The following is a 27,128-nucleotide window of genomic DNA, read 5'->3' as shown; positions in this document are numbered from 1 at the left end:
GAGCACATGGAAGCCTCTTTTTGTAAGAGGTTACCCCTTTAAGCTAATTGCCTTTGTTTAAAAAGGAAAAAAAAAAAAGAAATAATAATGGTAATAATAATGAATCACAGCATGAAAGCCATTGCTAGACTTGATAGTTAATTCACAGAGCAAGAAGAAAATCATCCTTACTTCTCATTGCTATTGATTTGTATTGTCTACTTGTGGAACATTTTCTTCCCTAGTGATCCTTGTGAGCAGAACCTGTTTTTTTTTAAAGAATTAAAACATAAAAAAAAGTCAGATCTAGAACAGAATTTTGTTCCTCCTTTAGACTTAAGCTGCAAATAGGACCCAACAAGGTCAATTTTGGTAAAAATTCTCCACCCCTCAATCCTTATGTTTATTAATTTTAGGACTACTTTTGATCAAAATTAATTCCTCGATAGGAACAGACTGAGATTCCTTTAGCGTTCTTTCCTATCAAAGCTTCTGGACCACTGAACTGTTGCCTTATTTCTACTGTGTATACTGTAAAATTAAGTACAGTGTAGCATTGCTTCTTCAACTAACCTGATGGTCAACAAACCACGGCATTCAATCTGTCCTCCGACTCACTAAACTGAACACTCTTTTGAACCACCTACAAATTTCAGACTACATATCTATAAAAATTGCGAAGTTAATCTAATCAAGATGAAGTACGGTATTTAAGAAACAGATGTGGAAAGACATTACCTTGACAAGACTACATGCAACTGCAGTTTATTTAATAATTTACATGTTCATAAAAATTCAAGAGTGGCATAAACAATGTACCTTCACCACCACGTAAGATGCTACTGAAAAAAAAAGTGTTGGTCAAAGTTATGATTAATAGAGAAACTGCGACAGAAAAATACTTTCATTATTGAGATCAGTTACTGAGCCATTTATTTAAAACCTAAAACTGAGTAGTTAAGTAGAAAATTAACAGCAGATTATGGATGCTTCACAGAATGAAGGAGGGGTAAACATTTTATTCTCTGCTCTGGTACTGCACAGCACTATACGCTCAAGTCAAGATCTACATGCCTCAGGGGAGAATTAGTGGAGGCGGACATTGATACCAGTAAGATACTGAGGTTTTTCTTCCCAAATAGTATTTATCTATGCAAATGTCCTTTTTGTTAGCAAATGCAGAATTTGCAAAAGCCAAGAGGACCAAACTTCTCCCAAGGAGCTGCAGAGCCCCCAGTGTGTCACTTGGTGAGTAACCGTGCCCATGCCAGGCACACCCCACGCTTCTGACAAACGAACATTAGCTTTTTGTAATCCTATCAGACCAGATTCTGCCTCTTAGCTGTACCAAAAGCAAGTCCCTTTTCTTTTTACTTAAAATGCAAAAAATGATTTTATAACTGCAAGCAAAAATAACATGCTTTTGCTGCGAAGTTTAAGTAGACAAAAAAGTATTAGATCAAAGGACTATACTGTTCCCTTTCTAGAAGGCAAATGAATGGAAAGAGCCACTAAAACAGTAATTGATTATTGTAGTTTATACAAAGAGATCCTTAAGACAGCATTAGTACTCTTCCGGCTTATTTATTTATAAAGGTCTTACAGCCTTTACATTTTTATAACAAACTCTATAGCGATCCAGTCTACTTTACTGCTTTTCTGAGTCTTCAGAGAAGCCAGAAGAGGCCTCAGGAGACTTTTCTTCACCTAATTCTGGTCTGGATCATGCTTTGACCTCGCTCCAAGTCAAATCCACACCTCCTTTAGCTCACAGTATGATACTTGCCTCTCCCACACTTTTCTCTCTCATTTTTCTGGCAGTTGCAAGACGTGTATATTGAACCTAAAATTCAAATATTTGTTACTAAGCTTATGATTAACATCAACACCTCTCAAAATGCCTTAAAGCGTATGCTAATTAACCCAGCATACCATCAAATTATAGCAGTCTTCTGAAATCATTTCAGCATCTTCGAAAAAGCATTTCTTTATCTTGCATACAAACTCAAAGAAAAAAAAATTGCAATTTTTTTTTTTTTTTTTTACTTTTGACACTATAAATACAAAGGGAAAAATAAGCAGGAGATTAATTTATTCCCCCATAAGCAAACACTACAATGAAAGGATTTTCATAACATCATTCAATTAATTTTCTTGAGGAAAAAAGTACATATTATTCGGTTCCCTTTGGAAATTTGCATCCAGAACAATGAAAATAATAATATTAATTGAAGTTTGAGATGGAAGAAATCTCCAAAGCATTTAATCCATTTGCTTATATTCATTCCACACTTATATGTCACAATCCATAATTCACAAAACCGAAGCGTGACCTCAAGGCTATTTTGCATACCCATTAGAAGTCCATAGGGCTGGCGGATAATCTGCTTAATTAATGAATTCCATCAGCCGAATGCCAAGTCAAATAAAGAAGAGACTGACTATGAGCGGCATGCTTATCTGAAAGTAAAGTCCAGAAAGCTTAAACAAGCCAGACTTTCACTCAGACATCTCAACTTAATTATACAGCATCCAGAAACCTTCAGTTCAAAGGTAGAATTATATACCTTGTAATACTCTCAATATAAATAGTTTACAATCAAGCACCAAATTTACATCACAAAGGAATATAAGCCTGACAGTCAAACGCGGCAAATAGCTTCCTGATGTTAAAGTAATAAATGTTCCGTTCAAAACAATGGCAGAAACGTAACAATTCTAGCTCTAGTCAGAAAGGTCAGCTTTAACGCATCTGGACAAAATGGTGCAGAGCCAACTCCTTTAATCTTTCTGCTGCCCTTTCAGAGCTGGCCCGGAAATTCTATTTTACATCAACTTAGTTCCCAAGGAGACAAAGTCTTCTAGGTTCTCCACCCAGTGTTAGTGCCTGGGAACGGCAGGGGATGTATCATCTATATGTTGATGTTCTAACACTTCATAAATCAAGGAACAGCCAAGGGTAGGTACACCGCTGGCCTCCTTACACCCTGACACTATCCCCTCTTAGCTGCTTGACTTGGTCATTCTGTTGGCAGTGTCAAAAGCTGCATGACTTGCTTGCCTTTTATGGACAGTTTTCCCGACTCCAGGACATTTGTCTTGTGTTCCTTGCCTGAAACCGAAGTGGAAATAGCTATAAAAACTTCTCTGACAAATAGAGCTACTTCCCTGAGAAATACAGCTACTTGTCCAACTCTGTCACTTGCAGTTAACATATCTTTACATAAAGTTCTCTCACATACATTCTAATGTGACAGACATTGCGCACGACCAGAAGATCAGAGCCTTTAAGAACTCCAAAAAGAATCTGGATCATATTTCTTTACTTAGTATTTCATGCTGGAAATAATCTCACCCCTTAAAGGCAGGTCATTAAAAATGTTATCATAGCTATTAGCAAATGATTAATTTTTCATCTTGTTAGGGAAATTAATTGCCCACTCAACTCCATGGCAGAGAGATGTGGAGTTTGCTCTCCTGCCTGCAGTCTCAGGGCTGTACAGCCAATTTCAGAAAGCCAGCCGGCTTGCACTGGACACAGAACACTGGTGGGGTCGAGCACCTCTCCAAGAACTCAAACTTCTCTTGGAGGATGATAGATAAGACTACTGAAGGCCACTTCTTGGCAAAACAAGCATTTTGGTGGAAGTTGAAGTATGAATAAAGAAAAGAAGGAGCCAACATGATAGCAGAGGGAAGTTGGGGCGGGGGGGGGGCTTAAAAAAATTGCACCATGTAAAAGGTCCCAGACTAGTATCACTTACAAAACTTGTTCAGTATAGTCAGAAAATCAGATATTTTGGGTTGTGTTCATAGACAGGCATTCCAAAAGAGCAGTCTCCTTTCAAAAGTGGAGGATGTGGTTTTGCTTAATTTCTGATTTTGATATTTGTACTAAGCAGCTAAGAAAGATGGAAGTATACATATACGCTCTAAAACCGGTGAAATTAAAACCTCTTTGAATCTTCTAAATTCAATGCCATGTTTACTATAAAAAGCAGATTCCTCATGTCTATTTTGCTTCCCATTTTACTCTTAAAAATGTATACATACTTTTTGTACGTATACTTGTATATATTGTGTACAAAGCGCATACATGTGGTATATTGTATTTTTCTTCTGTTTAGAGGGGAAAAAAGAATGTAATTTTTCCTCTGTTTAGTTCTTCAGGCAAAACGTAGGCCAATAGATAGGGTAGCCTGAATGTACCTTCTGAGCTCCTGAGTCTGTTTTCTACAAACAGGTAGGCACACAGAGGGGCTAAAACTGATGAGGATTTCAAATGTTCATAGGGTTACCCCAACCACCACAGCAGTAGCTCCATTCAGCAGTAACAGTTACTTTTCAACATCTCATGCCAGAATAGCGTTACAACACTAAGTACAACTGAGGACAGCATAACAAGCCTTGCAAGTTTCAGGACATAACAAAGGCAATTTCCCTGTCGGGAAAGGTCGGGGCAATCCTGAGCACAAATACAGGCTGGGCAGAGAATGGATTGAGAGCAGCCCTGAGGAGAATGACTTGGGGGTGTTGGTGGATGAGAAGCTCAACATGAGCCAGCAACGTGCGCTCACAGCTCAGAAGGCCACCCGCATCCTGGGCTGCATCAAAACCAGCGTGGCCAGCAGGGCGAGGGAGGGGATTCTGCCGCTCTACTCTGCTCTGGTGAGACCCCACCTGCAGTACTGCGTCCAGCTTTGGCCTCCTCAGCACAAAAAGGACATGGACCTGCTGGAGCAGATCCAGAGGAGGGCCGTGAAGATGATCAGAGGGCTGGAGCACCTCTCCTATGAGGAGAGGCTGAGAGAGTTGGGGTTGTTCAGCCTGGAGAAGAGAAGGCTCCAGGGAGACATTACAGCAGCCTTCCAGTACCTAAAGGGGGCTACAGGAAAGCTGAGGAGGGACTCTTTAGCAGGAAGTGCAGTGACAGGACAAGGAGTACTGGCTTTAAACTGAAAGAGGGAAGATTTAGATTAGATATTAGGAAGAAATCCTTTACTCTGAGGGTGGTGAGAGGCTGGAACAGGTTGCCCCGAGAAGCTGTGGCTGCCCCATCCCTGGAGGTGTTCAAGGCCAGGCTGGATGGGGCTTTGAGCAACCTGGGCTGGTGGGAGGTGTCCCTGCCCATGGCAGGGGGGCTGGAACTAGATGATCTTTAAGGCCCCTTCCAACACAAACCATTCTAAGAACATATTTCAGCTTTCTTTATAGACATATCCAATTTGCTGACCATTTCCTGCCGGCCTTTTTGTCCACTACCATCTGTATCTAGTTAGCAAGCCTCTTTAATCAAGCTACCCATCACCTTTACAAGTACAAGACAAAGCTATTCTTAATAATTCGTTTCAGGTATTCTTTCATATCACTTCAGCAAATTTTAGCAGCATTCCTACTGTGCAATATTACTATTGTGTTTGGTTTTTAATATACTTGAGCCAGAAATTGATGCAGGACCAGATATGAAAATTGACTCGCTTTTCTAAATGGAAGTGCCGTAGACTAGCTAATCACAAACTCAGGCGTGTACTTTAATCCATCTCCTTCTTCAGACAGATTCTTTTGTTAAAAGCCCACTGGGGAAAAGCTGAAAGGACAGAGTATTTCAGATGTAAAAGATAAAATCAGACATGCTCTTGATGACGGGAAGCTACTAAAATTTTAAGGAACACAGCCCATGACTTTCAAAACAAGAAACACACATTTGATATATCGAAGTCAGGAATGCACTTTCACTGTGCTGTTAACACTTTCAGCATGACAGAGTAAAGCCACTTCTGAATAATACCACACCAGAAAAGCGAGACCATCATTTCTTTGAAGACAGGTCCCATACTATTCTGGAAAAAGGTATTGACTATTGACGGTATGTCTCCACTGCTTTTGTATCAGTAGATTAGGAAACCTACTATGCCTCTTTTCCCAAGCAATGTATGCAGGTACATAAAACAGATGCACTCCCCACTCACTGAAATCTCCACACCTGACACTATTGAGTGGGCAGCACTATAAAGCTGTAGATTTGCCTAGACGTTTTGCTAACACCTCTGATACAGTTACAATAAAAATATCAAGAAAAGCTAAGTATTCAGTAGGTTCACTGGAAAGTCTTCTGTTGGAAAAAAAATAAATACCACAGACCCTACTTAAAAGGAGAAAAAAACCCCGTATGTAATCAAGAAACCTAGGACAATGTTTGGAGATTTACATCATCACTATTTATTTGTACACTATAAATCATCTTTATCTATGAGTAAACTCTAAACAAGAAAGAAAGGTTCTTCCAGAAGGAAGAGAAGCATTTCAGACTACATCTACAGCTCAAACTGGTTCAGGTACGAAGACAAGCATCAGCAAGCTACAAATGCATGATGTTAGACAGACACACACTATACTGAAATAGAAAGGTAAATGATGTTTTAATGGCAGTCAGACATAAAAAACTCACGTGTGACAGTTTTAAATAGCGAGGGGTAACTACAGGAAAAGGGCAGTTTTCAAGTAACAAACAGTGCACTTTGTTTAACTTGCATTTAATAGTTAAATGTAAAAGCCACCTTTTTTTCTTGCCCTTAAAAGTACTTCGATATAAATCATTAATTGAAGGAAACTCTGATAACCTCTATTTCTGAAAAATCAAAAATAATAAAACCCCCCAGAATTTCCTACAGCAGTGACCGACTGACACCTTTTTGTATTCACACAAAAGGAAGCATGATTAGCTGAAATGGAAGAGACATTCTCAAACACTGCACTTACATTTTCAAAATGTGTAGAAGCTCATCTAAGAGGAATGGTAACCTAAATACTCAACTAAGTAGCTTTTGCTGGTTTTGCAGAAATACCAAGAATTTGTTCTGGTCTGAACTGGTGGCAAGTAATAGTTCCTGTTTCAAAGGAAATATTGTATACCACTGATACAGCTTTTTTTTTAAATCTACCACAATACGCAAACATCGGAAATCACAACATACTTCAAGCTGCACAAATTGTTTCCTGAAGAGGAACAAAGCAATTAACAAGCAAAACACACACTTAGTAATGCTAAAAGCCAAGAATTTTACCTGCTAGGTAGCAACATACAGTCAATGTCGGGTCTCTTTGTCTTGGGAATGGCATACAGCGGATACCTATCACCGTGCCGAATCAACACTTGAACTGACACTAGCTTAAAATAATGAGGTGCATGACCTAAAGAGAAGGGGAGGAGAAAAAAAAGGGAAAAAAAAAAAAAAAACCACGAAAAAGTTAAGTGAATGATACCTGAATCTTTCCCTTGCACACTTTTTCCTTTAAGAAAAAAAAGCAGATATAATTGGTTTGATAGCTTTGGTGTTGCAATGAGAGATAACCTCCGTAAGATATTATAGCTCACTGTCCCAAGAAAGATTTCACTTTAAATTGCAAGACAACTTATTTAAAACTCAGGTTCTTCACACGTTCTCCATAGTACCTCTAAAGTCCAACAACCATACAAGACATTATTCAAGCACTGATCTCTGCGAACACAGTAAGGCTACTATACTCTTATGATGCCTCTCTTCCAGACCCCTATCCTAATGAAAAATTTTGCAATAAGCCTAATTTGGAGGTTTTTGATATACTAGTTTGTGATTTATTTTATATGCATTAGTGGGATACGCTAATGAGGGAATTCACTCAGGCTAACTTGCTGCTGCAGCCGCTATAGGGTAAAGAACACAAATATGTCTTCTAGCTGACTATGTCTAATGGTTTGGAGTTCCAAAATAAATTGGAACTTGAGTTTGTTGGTTGGTTTGGGTTTTTTTTCAGAATTCCAAGTCAACTATTTTTCAGATGTTAACAATATAATTTGCAATGCAGGTCACCTAGAATAAGCATTATAACTCCAATATTAAATATCTGTATCAGTCTCGCCCCTTTCACCTTTTAGGCCTCCAGCTGACCACTGACTAGAAGTAGAATCACTTCCACAAATAAAGACAACCAAGAGGATACAAAGGGAAGGACAGAAGAGCGTATTTTTGAATGATTTAACATAATTCAGCAACCAGCTGGCGTTTGCTATACCTTCTCCAAGCATCAAAGAACTGACAATCCACAAAGTTATCGTTTCCAATGACAGCACGCAGAAGCAAGCAACTAAACTGACGTTTGCGTTCACAAAGCTTACCTTCCATGCTGCGCTCAGCAATGGTGGGAATATTGCAGTAAATATGAGCTTCATAAACAGGATCTATTGCAGGAGGCTCAGTCAGCAAATCGGGCATTATTCTCTTTCGGCTTTTAGGATTCAAACCATCTTCCCTGATGGGGTTTACTGGGATTAAATGCACTGAAAAATACAAAACATACAGCATATACATTAAAGAAATTTCAAGGACTATGACTTTTTTTTTTAGTAATTATGCACAAAGTCTATGGTTTCCATGAAAGGACGCCACTCTACAGTTTAGATCTTTGTTGTGAATTTTTCTTGATTTACACAGTCAAGAAGGCAAGCCCAGAAAGCTCTTTAGCAAAGTCAATGCTTGGCTAAGACTGCAGAAATACATCTGGATATAGAACAATTTGGCCTTTTGCACTCTTCTTGAAGCTGCTTTTTCTGTCTGTCTCTCATGAAGCTCTAAGAGCATGAATAGGATGAAAAGGGCCATGACAGGCCCCTGTCTCTCATTGTTTTAACTTAAAAACTGACACTGAAAGACACCAGCAAAAGACACAGAACAGTTATGATGGTTCTACAAACCACTGGGAAAACAAAGCAGTCAAGATTGAAGGGGCTGGATAGTCCATCATTCTCCTTACTAATCCCTGCTCTTACGTGGCTCCCTTGCCAGCCTTAAATGGTCTGACTCACCCAAAGAAACGCACACAAAATATATTTGTTGAAATGTAACTGTGACTACCACAAAAAATGTTAAATACTAAGAAATGCAGTTAATGCTTTCACAGGGCAGGGAAATTAACAGAAATACCACCACTAGTCTTCCAACATGTAGAAGCATGCTGAAGCATATCGGAATTTAAGGCCAGAGTCGTACTGATGTCTTTTTACCCTGTCTTGATGCGAAAGCACTAGTTAATTTATAAGCCTCACAAGACTACGCTTATAAAAAAAAAAAAAAAAAAAACGTGGGCATTTGTTATTACGTTAGTACCTTCCGGTATTTGAAGAGGGGCAGATTGAGAGGTGAAAAAGAGGAGGAAAAGTGTTTGTATTCTTACGCCCATTATTTTTCTGTGGTGAGAGGGGAAAAAAGAAAGAAAGAAAAGATGAGAGAACACATTCCAAAGCAGAATTTTATTAATTCTTCTGAGTCAGTTTCTCAGTTACATCTTAACTCCCAAACCTAATTTTGGAAGCTAATTTGTTCCGCAATAGAGTTGTGCGGACAAAGAAAACCAATGAAGACAGCAAACTGAAGTGAAATACACAAAGATTTTAAGAGCACGTAGCTGTTAATATAAGACAGACTCTTCATTCTTACGCTACAATGCACTACTTTAAATATTTTTCTGTGGTTTCTCTTTGCCTGCCAAAACCAGGATTCGAGCATTTTCCATACCCCTGCTAGTGCTGTTGACATGGTTAATACCCAAAGTGCAGCAGCTTGAAACTTCTCCTTAAGCTGTTTCAGATTTTGCATACGACTGGCCACAGGACTGTGCTTGGTGAGAATATTAAACCCTAATTTTGATTTTGGCCACTTAAACTGCAGAGTTCAGCTGCCATTTCAGCATTTATTTACCAGACTCATTTTGTAGCTCCTTCCATGCTAAGACTCACATCATTGTGAGACGTTGCAAACCACTGACCGAGAAACTCTATCAGTAACACAGAGCCTTGGCAATATCTATCGGAGGTTGATAACTCTGGCTTGAAGGGGGCTTGCAGCAAATTTGTATTTGGGGTATAAATCCCAAACCTAAGAATGTGTTTACAACACTTGCTGCAAATAAATAGCATTACAAGACAACTACTGCTTAAAGAGCATAAATGGGACATTACAGCAGTTATGTTATGTTGGTCAAGTCTCCTGCCCAGAAAAAGTTAGGAGCAACAGCTTTCTGTCAACAGTTTTCTCTAGATCAAAGCACAATACTACTACTGCTCACTTAGTGTCACAAAAAAGTACAGAGTTGCCTCAAGTACTCATGGAGGTAATGCAACTCAGCTCAGCTTTGACCCATGAACATTTCAGAAGACAGGGGAAACCATATCCCAATAGCAACGACTATGAACTCTGGTGCTAAAATTTGGTTGGGAGACTTAAATGCAAAATAAGGAACTTAATTTTTTATCTAAGGCAGATTAAACTATAAAAAACCTGAACAGATCACATTTTTGCACTGAGACTATTAACCACAGCAGTCAACAGATGCATACATTATCTTACTAAGATCAAGTGCCGACGATTCATGAGGCCAAATATTTTGTTTGCAGACAGTAAGTCTGACCTCTAATCAAAATAGTTGAAAGAAATACTTTACACTGCCAGACAAATTTAATAATAAGGATAAGCACTGAATCTTAAAGGGAAGAATCTACTCTATTTGAAATATTAAAAATAAAATTTAATATTAAGAATAGCACCTACAAGATTAACAGATTAGATGTTTGAAGTTTAAAAGGCCACTGACAGAACCCCCTTAAAGGAGACTCTTAAGTCAACACAGCAGTTATGGGTGCAACGTGAGACTATTCTGTGGACTGGAAACATAGTCCAAGATCAGGAATAACAACAGTTCACGTCATTAACTCAAAAAAAATGTTTATTAAAAACTATCCTATTCTAAATACTGCTGCTAACTACATTTATTATTTACTTAGTAATAGCTGGTAAACATTGCCCTTACTGCATAGCGAATAAGTGGGGCTAATACCAGGGAGGAAGGGGAGACACAGCATTTCCCCACTCAACTCTATCACCCTGTCCATGTCAAAGTATTTCAGATAGGGACTGGGCTGAAGGACCTTCTAACCTTGAACCCACCTGGGGCATAACCATATTGTCTGGATTTCTGAACATATTTAAGCAACCTGATCTCGTGAAAAATGTCCCTGCCCACAGTGGGAGAACTGGACTAGATTATCTTTAAAAGATCCCTTCCAACACAAACCATTCTATGAATCAGCTTACATGATTCAAATTATTTGTAGGTTGGAAAAAGAAAATTACCAAGAAGGTCAAAAAACTCCAGTCACCTAAATAAACACTGTCATAACAAGTAGTATTTACTTAACGCACAATTGAAATAACACATATTGGGAGAAAAAAAAATAATAAAAAAACCCCAAACAAACTACCTATGCAAATACCTGGGTCTTCCATTTAACTATGTTAAATAGAAAGAGAAAAAAATATTGAAGGATCTGGGCAGGAGTCTAGGCAGTCCACTGGAACTTTCCACCAAATGCACGCACATAAAAACAGCAAGTATTTCAGAAAAGGGGAAAAACAAGAGCAAGTACAGATGAACTCCAGTCGGAAAGCTGCCTTCTGTTTGCTCAGCTTTATCAGCACGGTGACCATGAAGAACCCACCCAGCAAGGCTGGTCCTCCTCTCCTCTTGTTAAAGGTCCGCACAAGCTGGAACAATCCTGCAGTTTCAGTGCGTTGGGATGAGGACCCCAAATAACACAGCCCCTCTTCAGACTTCTGCCCGGTCCAACCAATGATAGAGGTATTTCCCATACCGACAGCTAAAGTCTCAGTTGTCTCTCTACTCTTTTCTCACCTTCTGCCATTCCCCGGACATTGTTAGTGCCTTCCGTATTTATGATGTTTTCTCCTTTCTCCCTCCCTTTTCGGTTCAAGTACTCGGGCTTCACACTGCCTTGCTGTCTTCATCTATCCTGCTTCCTAGCTGCCAACTCCTGCTTTGCACATCTCCTCCTCTCCAGCTCCCTACGGCACGGAAGGCTCAATTTGTTCCTCCCTTTTGGTACCCCTTATACCACACTGCACAGTTACTTAAAGCTCTTTGAAGAGCAGACTGTCTCTCTGTTTCCAAGTTCTTTCCTTAGTAAAAGTCTCCCTGTGCAGTGTCAATCCCACCTTTGTCTCCCAAGTGGGCTTTCTGGCCCACATGGAACCAGGAAACCTCCAAGTAGTACTGGACTGACACTGCTCAGAGGAGGAAAGAAGGGCGGAAAAAAAGGGGGGGGCGAGGGGGGCAGGCAGTAGTCCCTCATCTGGAGTTGAAATTCATCTTTTTATCAAACAGTTCTGCTTTTTTAGCTGTAAATAAGATCAGAGTACAGTTTTCACATAACTTTTTACAGCTTAACACTATTTTATAGGACTTGTTCTATTAGTTCATAGTCACATGCACTTGCCCAAAACATGTCTGCCGATGTGTATATAGTCATACTTAAAATCTATGATTAAGGGAGTTTTTGAACAGGATCCTTACACTGCTGGACCTTTCAAAGCTCATGTTTTACTATGACAGGAATACAACAATGTAAAACAGAAATGAAACAGACGATTTTGATGTGCATTTCCCACAGCCAGGGCAGTTAATAAAACATATCTGAAACATATTTGGTGATCTAACTGGAAACTGCCAACACTGAAACTACAAGGAATACATACATTTGATTATAGAGGTAGTTTGACAACAAAAAAGGAAAGAAAAAATATTTTTAAAATTAAAGAAGCTACACAGAAACTACTTTGAAACATTAGTTTTGAAAAAGTTATATCTAGGAAAAAACTAGAAGGCTTCCAGAAACAATAAAATGAAAATACCTCAATGCAACTCTGCTCAGTGTCTCATCAAGTTAAAATTGTTTGAAATGCAAAGTAAAACCAAACACATGGGCTGGTATCAGACAAAAGATCTGATCGAACAGCCCAACAGCAAACCCCATCCCGTGAGAGACAGAGGGGCACCGGTCACACGGTAGAATAGCTAAATACTGCTGTACAATCACTCCTTCAAGAATTTCTGCAGCTCCAAACTGAGATACGATTTTTGGCTTTTAAGTTGACAGAATTAAGAGGAAATAAAATCCAAACTCTGATGCTAAGTCTATTAAACCAAAAAACTCCAGTCATTTTTATTTTAAAATCAAACCACAGAACCTGAAGACCAAATTTTAAAATGAAGCTAACAGTTTGACTAAATGTCTTTATGAACAAAACCAATGGCATCTGAAATATTATGACATATGGTTTTATTCTCAGTGTACATTAAATATGCCCTATTTAAAGAGCAAGAAGCTAATTTGTCTGACTTCCGTATCCCCCCCGTTCCTGAATGCCACAAAAAATACCAAAAAAGACAAATGTTAGACAAGTAGTTTCTAAGCAAGAGACAATCATTCAGAAGTGCTTTCAGTATGATGACTGTAACAATTACTACATAGCAACTAATCCCCTCTGGAAGAATGTCAAGCTTATCAAATCAACTATTGTACTCAGAAGCCCAAGGAGGGAGCCAGTCTGATACAAATTAGGGCTACAAAACTGACATGAATTTGACAGAATTCAGCACAGCAGAAAAACACACAAAGCAAAGTGCAGTTCATGTAGAAGAAACACCAACTTGAATGCTAAATCCCTCCATTACCAGTTTCTCTCCCTCCTGAAGTCCTAGTTTCAACTGGAAAAACAAAAGTTATCACAACTGTTTACCAAGAAGAAAAAGATTTATCCATGAAAAAGTCACTAACATTTACCTAAAACCAGAAAGATAGGCAACAACACCATTTTCCATTTCTGTTTTCCGTTGTAGCTCCAACCAGCCCGAGAAGCAGCAGCACAAGTAGCCATGTTAGTCTCAATTTTCTGACTTAGAGACCTGAAGTTTTCATCGTCTATGAAACAGAAGGTTCTTTCAGCCCCATGCAAACATGCTATTTAAAACGGTCACATGGAAATGAAGCCACACAGCAGAAATGCAAAAAAAAAAAAAAAACCCAAAAACCCAAACAACCCAAGCCACCACCCCACTGTAGGTAACCTTATGCTAATTGGTGAAGAAAAGCAAACGCGCATGTCAGAGAGCACAAAAAGGTATTTATCCCTCTTCCACCTTTTGCCCCCCCTTCCCTTCTGCTCCTAGCAGGGCCCTAAACAAGGCTGCCTAGCACAGAGGAGAACGCTCAGGCTGCTGAAATTCTCACCATGAATGTAGACTTCACCTTTTCTAGCTTCCATTTAAGTAGAGAGCGAGCAACGGGAAGAGAAGTGTAGAGAAAAAGAAACAGAAAATGGTAGGAAAGCTTCAAAACAAAGGAGATGGGGGGAAAAGGTGGAGATGCGTGCAGCGAGAACAACAACCTGGAAAAAGAAGATAAGGCGCACGAGGGCTGAAGAGCACGTGGCCCAAGCCCGAAGGCGGCGGCTGTGCGCCGGGGAGCAAGGCAGCCTGGGCACAGCGCTGCCGGAGCTGCGCCAGCCGGCCACCCCGCGCATGGGCAACGCAGCCCCAGGGGCACCTCTAGAGCTCTGCTTGGGATTACCAATGCATATTTGGACATCAAGGAAGTTAAAATACGCCTGTGTGACACACGATCCACCTTCCTCAATTTATTCTTTTGTACAGCTAAATAAAGGCTCTGCAAGTCTCAAAGGTAAGATCCGTATTACCAGCGAGGGCCTTCATCCATAATGCACAATGCCACAAGCACTAATGTGCTGGATTTGAATGCTGAGTAATCACACGAACAAAAACGGCTTATTAGCCTCACACTGGTCAAGCTATCAAGTATGATGAAGAAAAACCACCATAAAAATCTTTTAAAAGGCTTTCTAACCCTGTGAACATAAGTGTCCTAGCTTCATCTTTCACATCTATGTAAAATATAATTAGAGCTACTAATCTTTTACATGCTTGTCTTAACTGTCTTTTAATTTATTAATAATGTGCAGTTTAATTAAACAAAAATCTTCCAGTAATTTTTATTTTAAATCAAGGCACCTGCCCTACAGAACCTGATGACAAATTTTATATTTACATAAAATCTGCCCACGCTGAACTTCTGAAGAAGTGACAGTCCTCAGTATCTTTGCAGACTCTAAACCGTCCACATCTGTAACCTCCTCCTGTCACCATGTCCCTGCTTGCCCTAGCATTTGCCCTTCCAGTTTCTCCACCTCTGTTGTCTCTTCTGCCAGCGCAGGAGCAAGTGGAGCGGGGGCCCCTGAAGCCCAGATGGATTCTCTACGGAAAGCTCCTTGGGCAGCCGCTGCCCCTCCTGCTGCAAAGCAGGCTCCAAGCTTCAAGGTTTTCTTCCCACAGTGCCGCTAACCCCTCTGAGCACCGCTCCAAAGGGCAAAAGGAAAAAAAGAGTGAAGGAAGCTCTAGGGGAGGCGGGTAACAGAAAGAACAGCAGGAGGCTGGGGGGGGGGACACCTAAATTCAACCCAGAATAGCAAAACCAGAATGCTCTGCTGTGACAACTCCCTGACAAGTTAAAGAAGATTCCTTGGAGTAGAATTTCTCCACAATACTTCAACCTAGCAATAGTAGGCACTTCAAGGTCCCATCGGTACAGCTTTCAGATCGCAGCTGTAGCTGGGCAGCAGAGGTAACCACTTCCCTTCTTGTACACTCAAAAATGCTGTCAAACCAAAGGTCTGAAAACAGATCACCCAAAGTAGTTTCATCATTGTCATTACAGAAGGAATTTCCAACCTCATGGTATTCACTGAGCAGTCAAACAGGCGCAAACAGTGAAGAGAGACTACAGATCCCTTTCTTGGAGTTTCCAAGAATTTGCAAACATTCAGCACTAGTGGGGAGTTACAGCCTGAGACGTGCCCAAACACATGCACATATTTGACATACATTCTTCAGTTTCTGGGTTGCTGCTGCTGTTCTTCCTTCTGTAAGAGAGATCATAGTCATTTAGAGACTTTTCAAGGACTCTTGACTTACAGCACAATCCCATTGCCAGCACCCTATGTTTCAAGTTCTAAGACAGACTTTAAAAAATATTCAGGGGAAGTATTTGTAAGTAGCAGATATCATTGAATAAACATTCTTTTCAAGCCAGCGCTTCTAATCAAAATGCTTGCTATAGCAGCCTTGAATAAATGCACTTCATGCTGCAGAACCACAGATTTCTGCAACAGCCTTCACTACAGCATATTTCGACACCAGAAGTTAAAGCCCACTAGGATAGTTCTATTGATCCTATCAGGTAAACATAGACATCTCCCTTCCTACAGCAAAAATATCAATTACTTCAGAAGACACTGAGAAATGCCGCAGCAGACTTGTGGAACAGAACACCGTATTTTGAATTCTTACATATAAACGTTAACTTGCCAAGAGAAACTGATTAAATTCACGGAGTTGGGAGGGGCCATTTTGATGCCCTGATCCCTGAAGGGTAAATTTCTGCATTACCTGGGTCGAGATTAGAAAAGTGCTGCTTTCAAAATTCTGGTCTTCAGTGCTATTTCTCAGTGGCGGAAAGCAGAAGTACCCTGTCTATTGCAAGTTCACTGACAGAGAAGGGAAACTCCGGAGGGCTAGGCGCTTGGGGACGTACCTCAGCTACTCTAGTGGGAGTCAGGCCCGATTGAGGGGGAACGAGTGTGAGGTCTAAAGTGTTTTATTAATGTGCATGTTTATAAGAAAACCTCATTTATATGAGGCTATGAGGAAAAAAAAAGCAAAAGACTTCACAATGGTCTCCTCCCATGCACAAGCTTAAATACAAGATAAGCCAAATCGTAGTTGACCAAAATGGAGGTCTATAGTCTCATATGCCCCAGTATGAGCTTTCACAACACAGTCCCTTCTTTCCCCCAGGAACAATCATAATAACAAGCTGCAACGTAAGTGCATTTGAACTTTACTCATCAACACTGATGTAATTTTACTGCACCGAATGCAAGCAAATATTATTCTTTAGTCTAATGCCAGCTGAGTTTTCAGCCTTGTTGGTTTTCAGGGCTATAAAGCTCTCCACTGGAGATGCAAATCTCCCTATGGACAACTGAGAACTACTGTAAATTGGATGCCTTTTTTTAGCTGTTTTTCACAGACTTGGTCAGAAATAGTCAGATCCCCTACCCCTTTGCAGGAGTGGGTCAAGGCCTACTTCTCTGCCTATCTGCTAGATTACAAGTTGGGAACTTTTAAAGATTTTCCCTATCTCGGGACAATTGCCAAAAGTAGCCTTCTGCCCACGGAGCCATAGCTCGCGGGTACTGACCCAGGGCCTTATTCCTTATCAGACGCAGGGGGAAAGGCCAGATTGCCTTGTCTGTGTATTCATGTTTAAAAATAAGCAGAACAACTACACATGACCACCGTGTGCGGTAGCTCTACTGGCTCTAAACAACTCACACCAGGATTTCTGAGAACAAATCTCTTATTTCCAGCTGCATGCTTTGCTGGTTTTTTACAGGGTGCCAATCTGACTTACACAAAGAAAATAAATATGTTAAGAAAATCTTTTTTGCACCAAAGCACAACACGGCAGGCCTTGTAGTGGTATGTTTTTGAGACTGAATTTAATCAGACATGTTAAATTATACAATGGGTGCTTGCATTTATTGAGTCCAGACATGGCTCTGAAAAGAGCTTTATAGTTTTCAGGGTTTCCTCCCCCCCAGTTGTTTTTCAATTGACAATGCAGAAGGGCATATGGCACTGCTTAAATAGCTTCCAGGATTTTCAGCTTGACAGCAATAACGCAGCAATGCTGACTCCAAATCCGAGCCTTTTCAAGTTCTAGAGAAGACAGTAATTTTCCACTTCTCCTCCCAAAGTGAAAAACTACACTCTACATTTTATTCTATTTTCCTACTACGCTGAACCTCTGCATTGTTTAACATGGAAAAGATTTATATTTCCATCAATTAAATGCGCTCCTTTCTTTAAATTAAATATATATGCCTAATAAAGCTTTTCCTTACCAGCTTCTCACTAATTACCTCACTACTTGGCTCTTCAGTCGATTCAGAAGGGACAGGGAGGTTCTTACTAGACATCTAGACAAGCAGACAGATTTCCTGCTCTATAAACACATTACTCTAGTCAGATGTTGCTCATGCTCCAGGTTATTTGTGACAAGACGCAAGAAAAGCCCCAGCACTGCTTACAAGGAGGCAGTTACGTTGGCCCCTTGCCTACCACAGGCTCGTCAGGATTCACAAATGAAGTGTTACATACGCTGCACCACGACGCTATAAATGAAGGCGTTTCTATCGACGTAGCTGCCACGTCTCATCAGGCTGTGAGATGACTTCGACTGTATCAAATCAGTGTCCTGAAGGCTACCAAACAAGGCTTAAGTATACAAAGACTAAGTACGGGGTTTTTTTACGGCCTGAAAGCATGATTTTTATAAATACAGTAGATCCAGCCATTGTTACTTATCTAAGACGATTCATGAGCACTACAGTAAGATTTTAAAGCTCTGTCCTGCTTCTGTCTACAGAATTCAGCAACTGGTAAATGAACTAATCCAGCTGAATTGTCCTGAAACAGATTTTCAAAACAGCTTTCATCAGCTGTGTTCAGAAACTGTTGGCAACTCTTCCCATTTCCATGGTATTGTCTCAAAATGAAGGTCAACATGAAAAGGTAGCTGCAGGACACAATATACCGAACACTACTGCCATAATTTGCCCGTGGGTGGTGACCTTTGTTTTTTCTTTTTGTCCCGTACATTTTTTGGCTCTCACAAATACTGTAGTGGGAAGCTGTGCGGCAGTGATTACATCATGACTGAAAAAAAGACGCTTGGCAGATTTCACATGTGAACTGAACAGAGACATAGCGGCCAACTACGCTAAGTGTTCAACACAGCAGAAGAAAACATGGCAAAAAGTATTTTCTCGGGAACACGGACTGCAAATCCTCTGGCTTCAGTGATCTTTTCATCTACAGCAGCTGAGAACGATACAAAAATATGCCTCGTACAGTAGAGTTCAAGATAGTTCAACAGTTACTCCTGTTCTGTTATCCAGCGACACATCACTACCGCTTTACATCTTTGACAAGGGCTCCCTGCTGCTGAAACATGCACGTTTCGTGTGTTTATTCTTTAAGGAATCCACTGACTTTTGCTATTAAGCTCTCACTCCTCAAATAGATCTAAAAAAGGAAGTGTGCACAATTGTTTTCTATCATCCTAGATAAAATGTTTTTTCTCCCTCTTAAAAGACCAGGTGATAGGAGCATATAGTCATCCAGAGCTTCGAGTCCATGCCGCTGCCTCTTTTCCTTAGGGCTCTCTTTAGACAGCATCTCAAAACACTCAGAATGACTTTTGAAACTCAAGTCAACTTTTATTAGGCCACGTACAAAGAACTTCTGAAATATTTCAGCTACTGAAATAGAAATCGCAAAATACATAGGTAAAGACCCGGAGAAATAAAAGGACTTAACAGCACTCCTTTGCTCTGCCCACTACATCTTTACAAGCATTGCTTCCATGGTTCCAGAACACCAAGTCAGCAGCTTTTTGGGCTGCGACAAATTCTGTACATCTGCTCACTGGTAAAAGTATTTTTCTGTCACCTCCCAACAGAGCCGCTTTCTGCACTTCTCAGCAGTACCTCTGTGTCTGCACACCTGGGTCACACACAGTAACATCCCTTTCTCTCAAAGGGCTCCCACCCGACAGGCAGGAACACCCACCATGTCTACAGCCCAGCCATACCCTCTGCCAAGGCACAGGACACAACCTGTTTAATATGTTAATGTCATCAGTCAAACAATCCACAGACATCTGGCACTTCCCTACTCCCGTGTCCTTCCGAGATAAAACGCCTTACAAATTCAAATCAATATTTTAACTACTGCATTAAATTAGCACCTTTCTGTTTCACATCTAATCCCAACTGTTTTCCGTCCCCAAACTGACCTGCTCAGGGAAGTGATCTCAACACCATATGCCACTGCTTACCCAAGCCAAGCCAGCTCACTTGTTTGTCCTTGTCAACACCAGGGCACAGAAAGCTGCCTTGGATTTGCTAGCACCAAACCCCAAAACAACGTATTTAATACAGTAGAGCCTGACAGATTTTTGTGCTGGGGAAGGAAGACTGGAATTACAGACGTATTCATTAATCTCAGAAATTCGGAACACTATTCTCAGGATCAGAGAATTATTGGTATCTTCAGGACACCAGCCATAAACCAGCTTAGAGGAAGATGGTGAATCTTAATTCTTGTCTTCATCGAGTATTAATGTGCACAGTTGGTAAACCCAAAATTAGACCATGTACCTAGGGTTTCCAGCTCTTTTAATCCAACCATCTCACAAAAATCATAAAGGGAGATCACTTCCACTTTCCAAGACTTCATATTTCACTGCAGTAAGTCCACAAAAGCCTCAGTCTTTTAAATACAAACTACTTAGACCCCACCTCATTAACAAATAAACCACAATGCCATTTAGTATGTGCAAGCACTGCTTTTCTCTCAGTGAGTGAGCTTTGATAATTTAAAAGGGAAGTAACTTCAGGAACAGAGATTACTCTTATTTTTAAAAAGCAATAAAAAATTGCTTGCAGGTGTTAAAATCTTCAAAATTAGTACAGCTTAAGAAACCTTATTAATCACGGAAGACACACAAGCCCAAGAACACACAATACATTTTTCAAAAATCTTCACGCTCAAATGACGAGACACTTTGGATTAAGTCACTACATCATTTCAGCAATGAAAGCCCAGCAAAAGCACAGATAAAAGAACAAAACTGCCTAGAAGACAAACTGCAAGGAGGAAATTAAGAGGACTAAGAAGAAACACAAACAACTACCTGAAGAATATTAAGCATATCTGAAACAGATACATATAGAACTAACACATCTATAAAATCAATGGTTTTCAACTCAATTTGCAGCAGCACAGTGGCGGTTAAGGCAGGCAAAGCACAGCTCAGAAAACGAAACCTATCATCAAATCTAAAGTTTAAGTAGTCGTCCATGCTCTCCTGAAGACTGCACATGGCCTATAAACAGGGGGAATACGACTGCATGACATCCACTGATGTTAAGCTAGTTTTCCTGGTACTCTCCAGTTGAGACTGCCTGCACTCTGGGCAAGGAGGGGAAGAAGATTTGGGTCACAACATTCCTCTGATGAAGATGCAGAACACAAATCTCAAAGAAAGGAGAGTGAACAACTAACGTATGATGAAACCATTTGCAATTAATAGATAGCATTGTCCTAAAAGCTCTGATAAAAATAAGAGGGATAAAGCTAATAGAGTGTGAATCGATTGTGAAGTCTCAGAAGACTGGTCTAACATCAGAGGGGTCAGCAGAAGATTAAAAAAGGTCTTGTACTAAAACAAAGCAGGGTGACAAGACTGTCTTTACTTTCTTAGCTTAAGACACCCAAGTTTTGTTTTGATCCCATCACATCTGTAATGAAACGCAGAAAAAACAGCGGGACAAAGGAAGGCAGCCTACAGTCAGGGGTCGGGCAGCTGAGAAACTGCACATGAAGAAGAGAAAGCCTTCAGGGATGAGGATCACTTCCCACTGCCCAGCCAGAACAGGAAGGCTCAGCAGGGAGGGCAGAAGAAAGCGGCAGAATGAGACACAGGCAGCTTCTGCCTTCACCGGCTCACCCACAGGCGAGCAAAGACCAAAGCTGCCCAAATCACATCTCCCAGACAGCCGGGGGCTCTGGGGACTGCGTCTACCCAGCTGCCACTACAACACAGAAATCTGTTGTCCTGGAAGTCCCAAGCAAGAGCTAGAATGCAAACCCCACTCGGGGGGGCGCATCCTTGCGAGAACTGAATTCTGCCGACTTCACCTGCTTAACTAACCCTGAAACACCAAACCAAATTTAACATTTATAAAAAAATGTAACAGCTGCACATTAGAAACAAAACTCTCTCTCTTTACTACTTCTACAAACAAAAAAGGTAAATTTCAGAATTTAAAAGCAATGTTACAGGTGTTAAAATACAGTTCAGGTCAGTATACAACTAACCTACAGTAAGATCCTAGGAATAATTTTTTTGGCTTTGAAAGCCAGACATGTCAATCCAAACACATGTGCAGTTACCTGTAAGGCAGCCTGACTCAGCATTAGAGAGCTAGGAAAAAGCAACAGCAGAGAACTGGGTTAATGAGCTTTTGTTGAGTTAAGGGTAACACTCCTGAAATTTTTAAGAACAGAAAAGAATTTGCTAATAAATAAAGAATTCACCTGATCTACTGCTACAGAATAAACTAATCATTTAGGTTGGAAGGGACCTCTGCAGGTCATCTGCTCCAACCCAGCACTCAAAGCAAAGCTAACTCAAATCGGGTTGCTCAAGGCATCATCCAGTCAACTACAAACAGTTTAAAAGTTACACACGTTGGCTAAAACCACCTACAACTGAGAATGATAGTAAACAGAATACAGCTTGGTTATGACCAAGCAACTCTTAAAAGAAAAAAAAAAAAAAAAAAGAAGAATCCAAATTTCTTCACTGTCCCACGTCTTAACTGAAACTGGCCATCATCAAATTGATACACATTAAAGTACAAACTGTCCTTTTCTGAGAAGAGATTCAATTGTCATAAACTGACACAATTACTGGCTTGTAGAAGAAAAAAGAGAAGGAAGAAAGAGTGGCATAGGAACAAGAGGTATACTACATTAAAATATATATATATAAAAATGTCTTCAAGCATTTCTTCAAGATCTACAGAAAATCGGACCTACTTATTCTATGTACTGTAGCTCAAATTGTCTGCAACTGCAATGCCAGACAGTCCCAAGCAATGGTTCCAAAAGAACCACTACTGAATTCCTAATAGACTAACACAACATAAACAAGCTCACAGGACTGTAAAACTACTGCAACATCTGAAGAGGGAAGAAAAAAACTACAAAAAAAAAAAAGCGAGTCACCAGACAAAAACACCGTGCAAGCTCCACCAAAAATCTACTCCACTTCCTCAGACTTTCATGCAATGAAACTAGCTACGCACATGGTTGGAAGAGTTCAGCCGCTATAGAGCTTCTAGCAGTTACATTGGCACATCATTGATTTGCAAAAACCTGAGTAGTCCAGGTCACTAAAGAACACACCCACTCCTCAGGGAGCTTCTTGGTCTAGAGATAATTCCACCATTTGGGCCTCCACAAGAACAAGATACAAGAGGAGGGCCGTTGTCTGAAGAGTACTTTATGAGAAGCAAAAGTCTGACTCACACCTTCACAGAACAAACCTCACAAGTCTCTCCCACAAAGTCACAAGGAATAAAATTTATATCCTTCCTCATTTTGTATTTTATCCTCATTTACTTTTACAGCCCCATTCTGGTGATAAGTATCTCGAGATAGCAGGACTCTACGGTATGTAGAAAAACAAAGGTTTTACCCACGTCCTTGAAAGAAGCGTAGGTCAAATTTGATTAAATAGCATACAACTACAAATAATATACAAGTCATTCTCTAGCGAAACCTCTTTGTGGCAGTATTTGCAAGTAGTGCAAGAGCCCAGTTTGGCAGGAAGCAGGAACAGGAAGGATTTAAGTACAGCACAGGTTTTTTCACAAAGATAACTTAACTATTAGCAACAAACCAGAGTTCACTCCCAGGTTAAATATACAGAGAGGGAATTAAGATCAAGGCCAGGCTGGATGGGGCTTGGAGCAACCTGGTCTAGCAGGAGGTGTCCCTGCCCATGGCAGGGGGGTTGGAACTAGATGATCTTTAAGGTCCCTTCCAACCCAAACCATCCTATGATTCTGTGATCAATGCAATAGTCTCGGTAAAGACTGACAGAAATATGAAGTACTGTAGGCATCACACTTTTTCTCCTACTAAGAATGTTCATTTTCCTTTGTCATTTACTATCCATTCAAAACTCAAGCAATTAAGGGCAGGTACCAACCTATGAGCCTGACCCTACAAAAAGTCACTAACCCTTTCACAGGTTTAATTGCAATACATATCACTGTAATTATTAAAAGACTGAAGCACAAATTTCGCCACTTTCAAAATTTCTTACAGGTATTAGGACCAAGATTTGAGTTGGATTTTGAGAGAAATGATGCTAAAATGCTTAGTATATTCCAGTCTTGTTTTCTTACTACAGCGTTGGGTTAAATTCTAGAGGGAAGAATTTGCAGAATCCTAACTAATAACTTGCTGCTAGTTTTCACGAAGTATTAGGTCTTATTTACAATAGCCTTCAACCATATGTTTTAACAGCTCATATTAATCTCTGCTTAAATATAGTTCAACTAACCATCATGGAAGAAGCCAGAATATATATTTAAAGAAGATTTATGAAGTTCTGTAGCCTGCCAAGTAACTTCTACTGGTCAAATCCTGTCTGAAGCAACCTAATCTGACCTATATTTAAAGCAGATATTTAAAAATGATTGCTTTGTTTTTATGGGAGAAAATAAGACTGTCCCACAGTATCATTCTCAAGTACTCGTCATATCTCCTCCCCCTTCAAGGGTTAGTTTCTGGGCTAGTACATTATACCACCACTTTCAAGAATCAACAAGAGGTTATTTAAATCTTACATAAAAAGCATCTTTAACAAAAATCTGTATATTTACAGTTAGTTTTCTTCATTCACTACTAAAATGTACACAGCCTTAGACATATTATTTGCGGGTTGTTTTTCGCTTTAATCTTAAATTCAGATTAAATTGGTACTTTCAAAAAACCCAGAGACTTCTCATTAGTGGAAAATCATCCGTGCTTACGAGCTTGAAGGCAAAATTCAAGAAGGGCGATATCTGGTCTCCTTTTAATTTTGTATGCTGGTAATACATGTCAAAAACAAGCTCACTGCATCAAGAATTCTAAAGTTACAGCTTTTTAAAATATAGTTAGTTGTATAAACCAGGAAAATGCAATACTCATTTTATTTTTCTTCCACTGAAGAAATGATATTCTTAAAATATGAAACATGAGTAGGTACTGTTTGTTGGTAAGGAACAGTAAGAGATGGTAAGGAATTCACCTTAGAGAGATGGTAAGGATATGTACTCTGCCAGACACAGACAGAAGCTTATACTCTATTTTAATAAACACCTTGGGTTTCCCCCCCCCCCTTCTCCTTCAGGAATCATTCATAGAAAGAATCACAGAATGGTTAGAGTGGGAAGGGACCTTAAAGATCATCTAGTCCCAACCCCCCTGCCATGGGCAGATTGCACCAAGCCCCATCCAGCCTGGTGCACAAATTGCTTAATTAGGATAGAGTGAGGTAAACATTATTTTTGTGATAAACATCAGTACAGGAAGAGGAAGAATTAGTGCTATTATGACCTGAGGAGGGGTTTTGAATTGGGCTGTATAAGGTGGAAAGTTTAACTCTTTATGGGAGAAAGCCCTTTTCAAAGGGCATTGAACATGGCCTGTAATTCTCTGTAGAATGTACTACGAGTTTTGAACGTTATCAAGAAACCTTTGTGTATATGAAAACTAATATTTTGGATTTTCATTTTGCGTTTTTTGCTACTAATTTTGTTACAGTCTGCTAACCATTTATCAATTTAGTTGTATCTGTTCTCTTCTCTGACTTAAGTCCCTCTAAAATCTAAGAAGCACCTCAACTTTGGTGTTCTTACTGATACTGTTAGTAGGAATGTCTTAAAACAACTACTGGCTTTTTGCTTGTTTCTTTTGAGAATAAGCAACAAAGGAAGTTGGTAGACTTGTGTGAAGAGTGTTATATATGTCTCTAGCCAATGTATGAAGTTTGCTTTTTCGGTCCCATGTACTGTGAAATTTTTAATCTTTTACTTTTATAGTGATTTCAGTCTTTTTCAATATTGTGTATGGGGTCATGGTCTAGAGATACTTTTTTTAATCACAAATTCTCCTCTTAGATTTTTGTCAGTAGAAGGGAGAATAACATACATCTTTCTTTTCTATATGTGCCTAAATTTATATATATGCTTAGGTATAAATTGTGCTTTCTGTTGTACTGGTAGTACAGAATTATGGATACCTTTGCTATATGGGTAATAGAATCTGGTAGCTACTGGAAGAGTCCATTTGTGCAGCAGTGGTACAACACTTTATTGCTATGGCAAGCCCTAGTTTAATGACCTGAGTGTTAGTAAGACAGAAGTCCAAAGGTGGATTCACTGTGTAGAATGGATCCTTATTTCTTTCCTCATAAATTTTGGAGTAAATGAGGCATTGACAATATTTTGAAATAGGTAGTGTGTAGAATTAAGATACTGATGTTAAATAGCTTTTCTATGACTCCGCAAAACTGCTGATCAGAAAACGGACCCAAATGTTTCACCAACCTGCAAAAGCACATATACCTTGTATTTAAGAAGTACAGTTCAATTGTACTAGCATGGCAGGTCCACTCAAAGGAGTTTCAGGATCTGTGCTAGAAAATGTGATTCGTGCTAACAATTAGGAGAGCTGACTTCATTTTTATGAGAAGCAATGTTGAGGCATAAACTACTGTGATGTGTTTGTTGCAGAAAAACTGTCAGACTAATATAGCCTAATTAAATATGCAGTAATGAACTATATCTGAATAACTGATGATGAAGTTAGGAGTGCTGGACTTTGGTTTTCTGTTGGGTGACACTGTTCTTGCATTCATTCATCTCTACAGTTTGTCTGTTAATAGCTGTAATGAGCATAACAATAGTGAAAGAATTTTCATCTATTTCAGAAAAAGGGTATTGTAAAATTTGGCTGGTGTTGTGACACTGTTGATTTTTTAATTTTTTTTTTTTTTTTGACAAAAGTTCAGTGGGGTTTTGGGATGCTCTGACTTGCCTTAGGGAAATTGCACTACATGGTAAAGTCTGTAATGGAAGATTGGCACTGGGACCTTCTCCAGGGTGGTGGATCCAGCACAAATCTCTTCCACATACATTACTTCTATAGGGTCTTTCCACGGCTAGCACCTCTCTTCCTTATTCAAGGACTTGAGTGACAGGGTAAAGACTTGTTGAAGAAGGTCCAGGACAATGTTGAGGCTCTGCTGCTTCCCTTCCCTGGGCAGTGGGAATGTAACTGAGTGTAAAGGAAGAACAGACAGACAGAACAATTGTGTGTCGAAGTGACTGCACAGAAGGGTACAGGGCAATGCATAAAGTTGCTATTGTAGAGGGTACAAAAGTAGTATGTAGAAACATCAGTACTATCAATGCTGAGTAGTCCTGATAATTGTGAAGGCTTAATGACAGCATAATCATCATCAGTACTGTAAAGTGAAAAATAGTATTCTGGTG

At 39.8% G+C, this 27,128-nt stretch overlaps 1 protein-coding gene across 1 annotated transcript in view; it reads right to left on the bottom strand.

The window, feature by feature from the left end:
- Nucleotides 1-27,128, bottom strand: part of PXYLP1 (2-phosphoxylose phosphatase 1) — a 46,348-nt gene that overhangs the window by 7,383 nt on the left and 11,837 nt on the right. The window contains exons 2-3 of the mRNA XM_009889643.1: nt 8,135-8,296; nt 7,044-7,170 (exon numbers count right to left, since the gene is read on the bottom strand). Of these exons, the coding sequence (XP_009887945.1) occupies nt 7,044-7,170; nt 8,135-8,296 (289 nt within the window). The remainder of the gene's footprint in view (nt 1-7,043; nt 7,171-8,134; nt 8,297-27,128) is intronic.

Source organism: Charadrius vociferus, unplaced genomic scaffold (assembly GCF_000708025.1).
Source record: "Charadrius vociferus isolate BGI_N301 unplaced genomic scaffold, ASM70802v2 scaffold650, whole genome shotgun sequence".
In the NCBI taxonomy this organism is placed as follows: domain Eukaryota; kingdom Metazoa; phylum Chordata; class Aves; order Charadriiformes; family Charadriidae; genus Charadrius; species Charadrius vociferus.
Note: the sequence above shows the minus strand (reverse complement) of the source record. Positions and strands in the feature narration are given on the sequence as shown.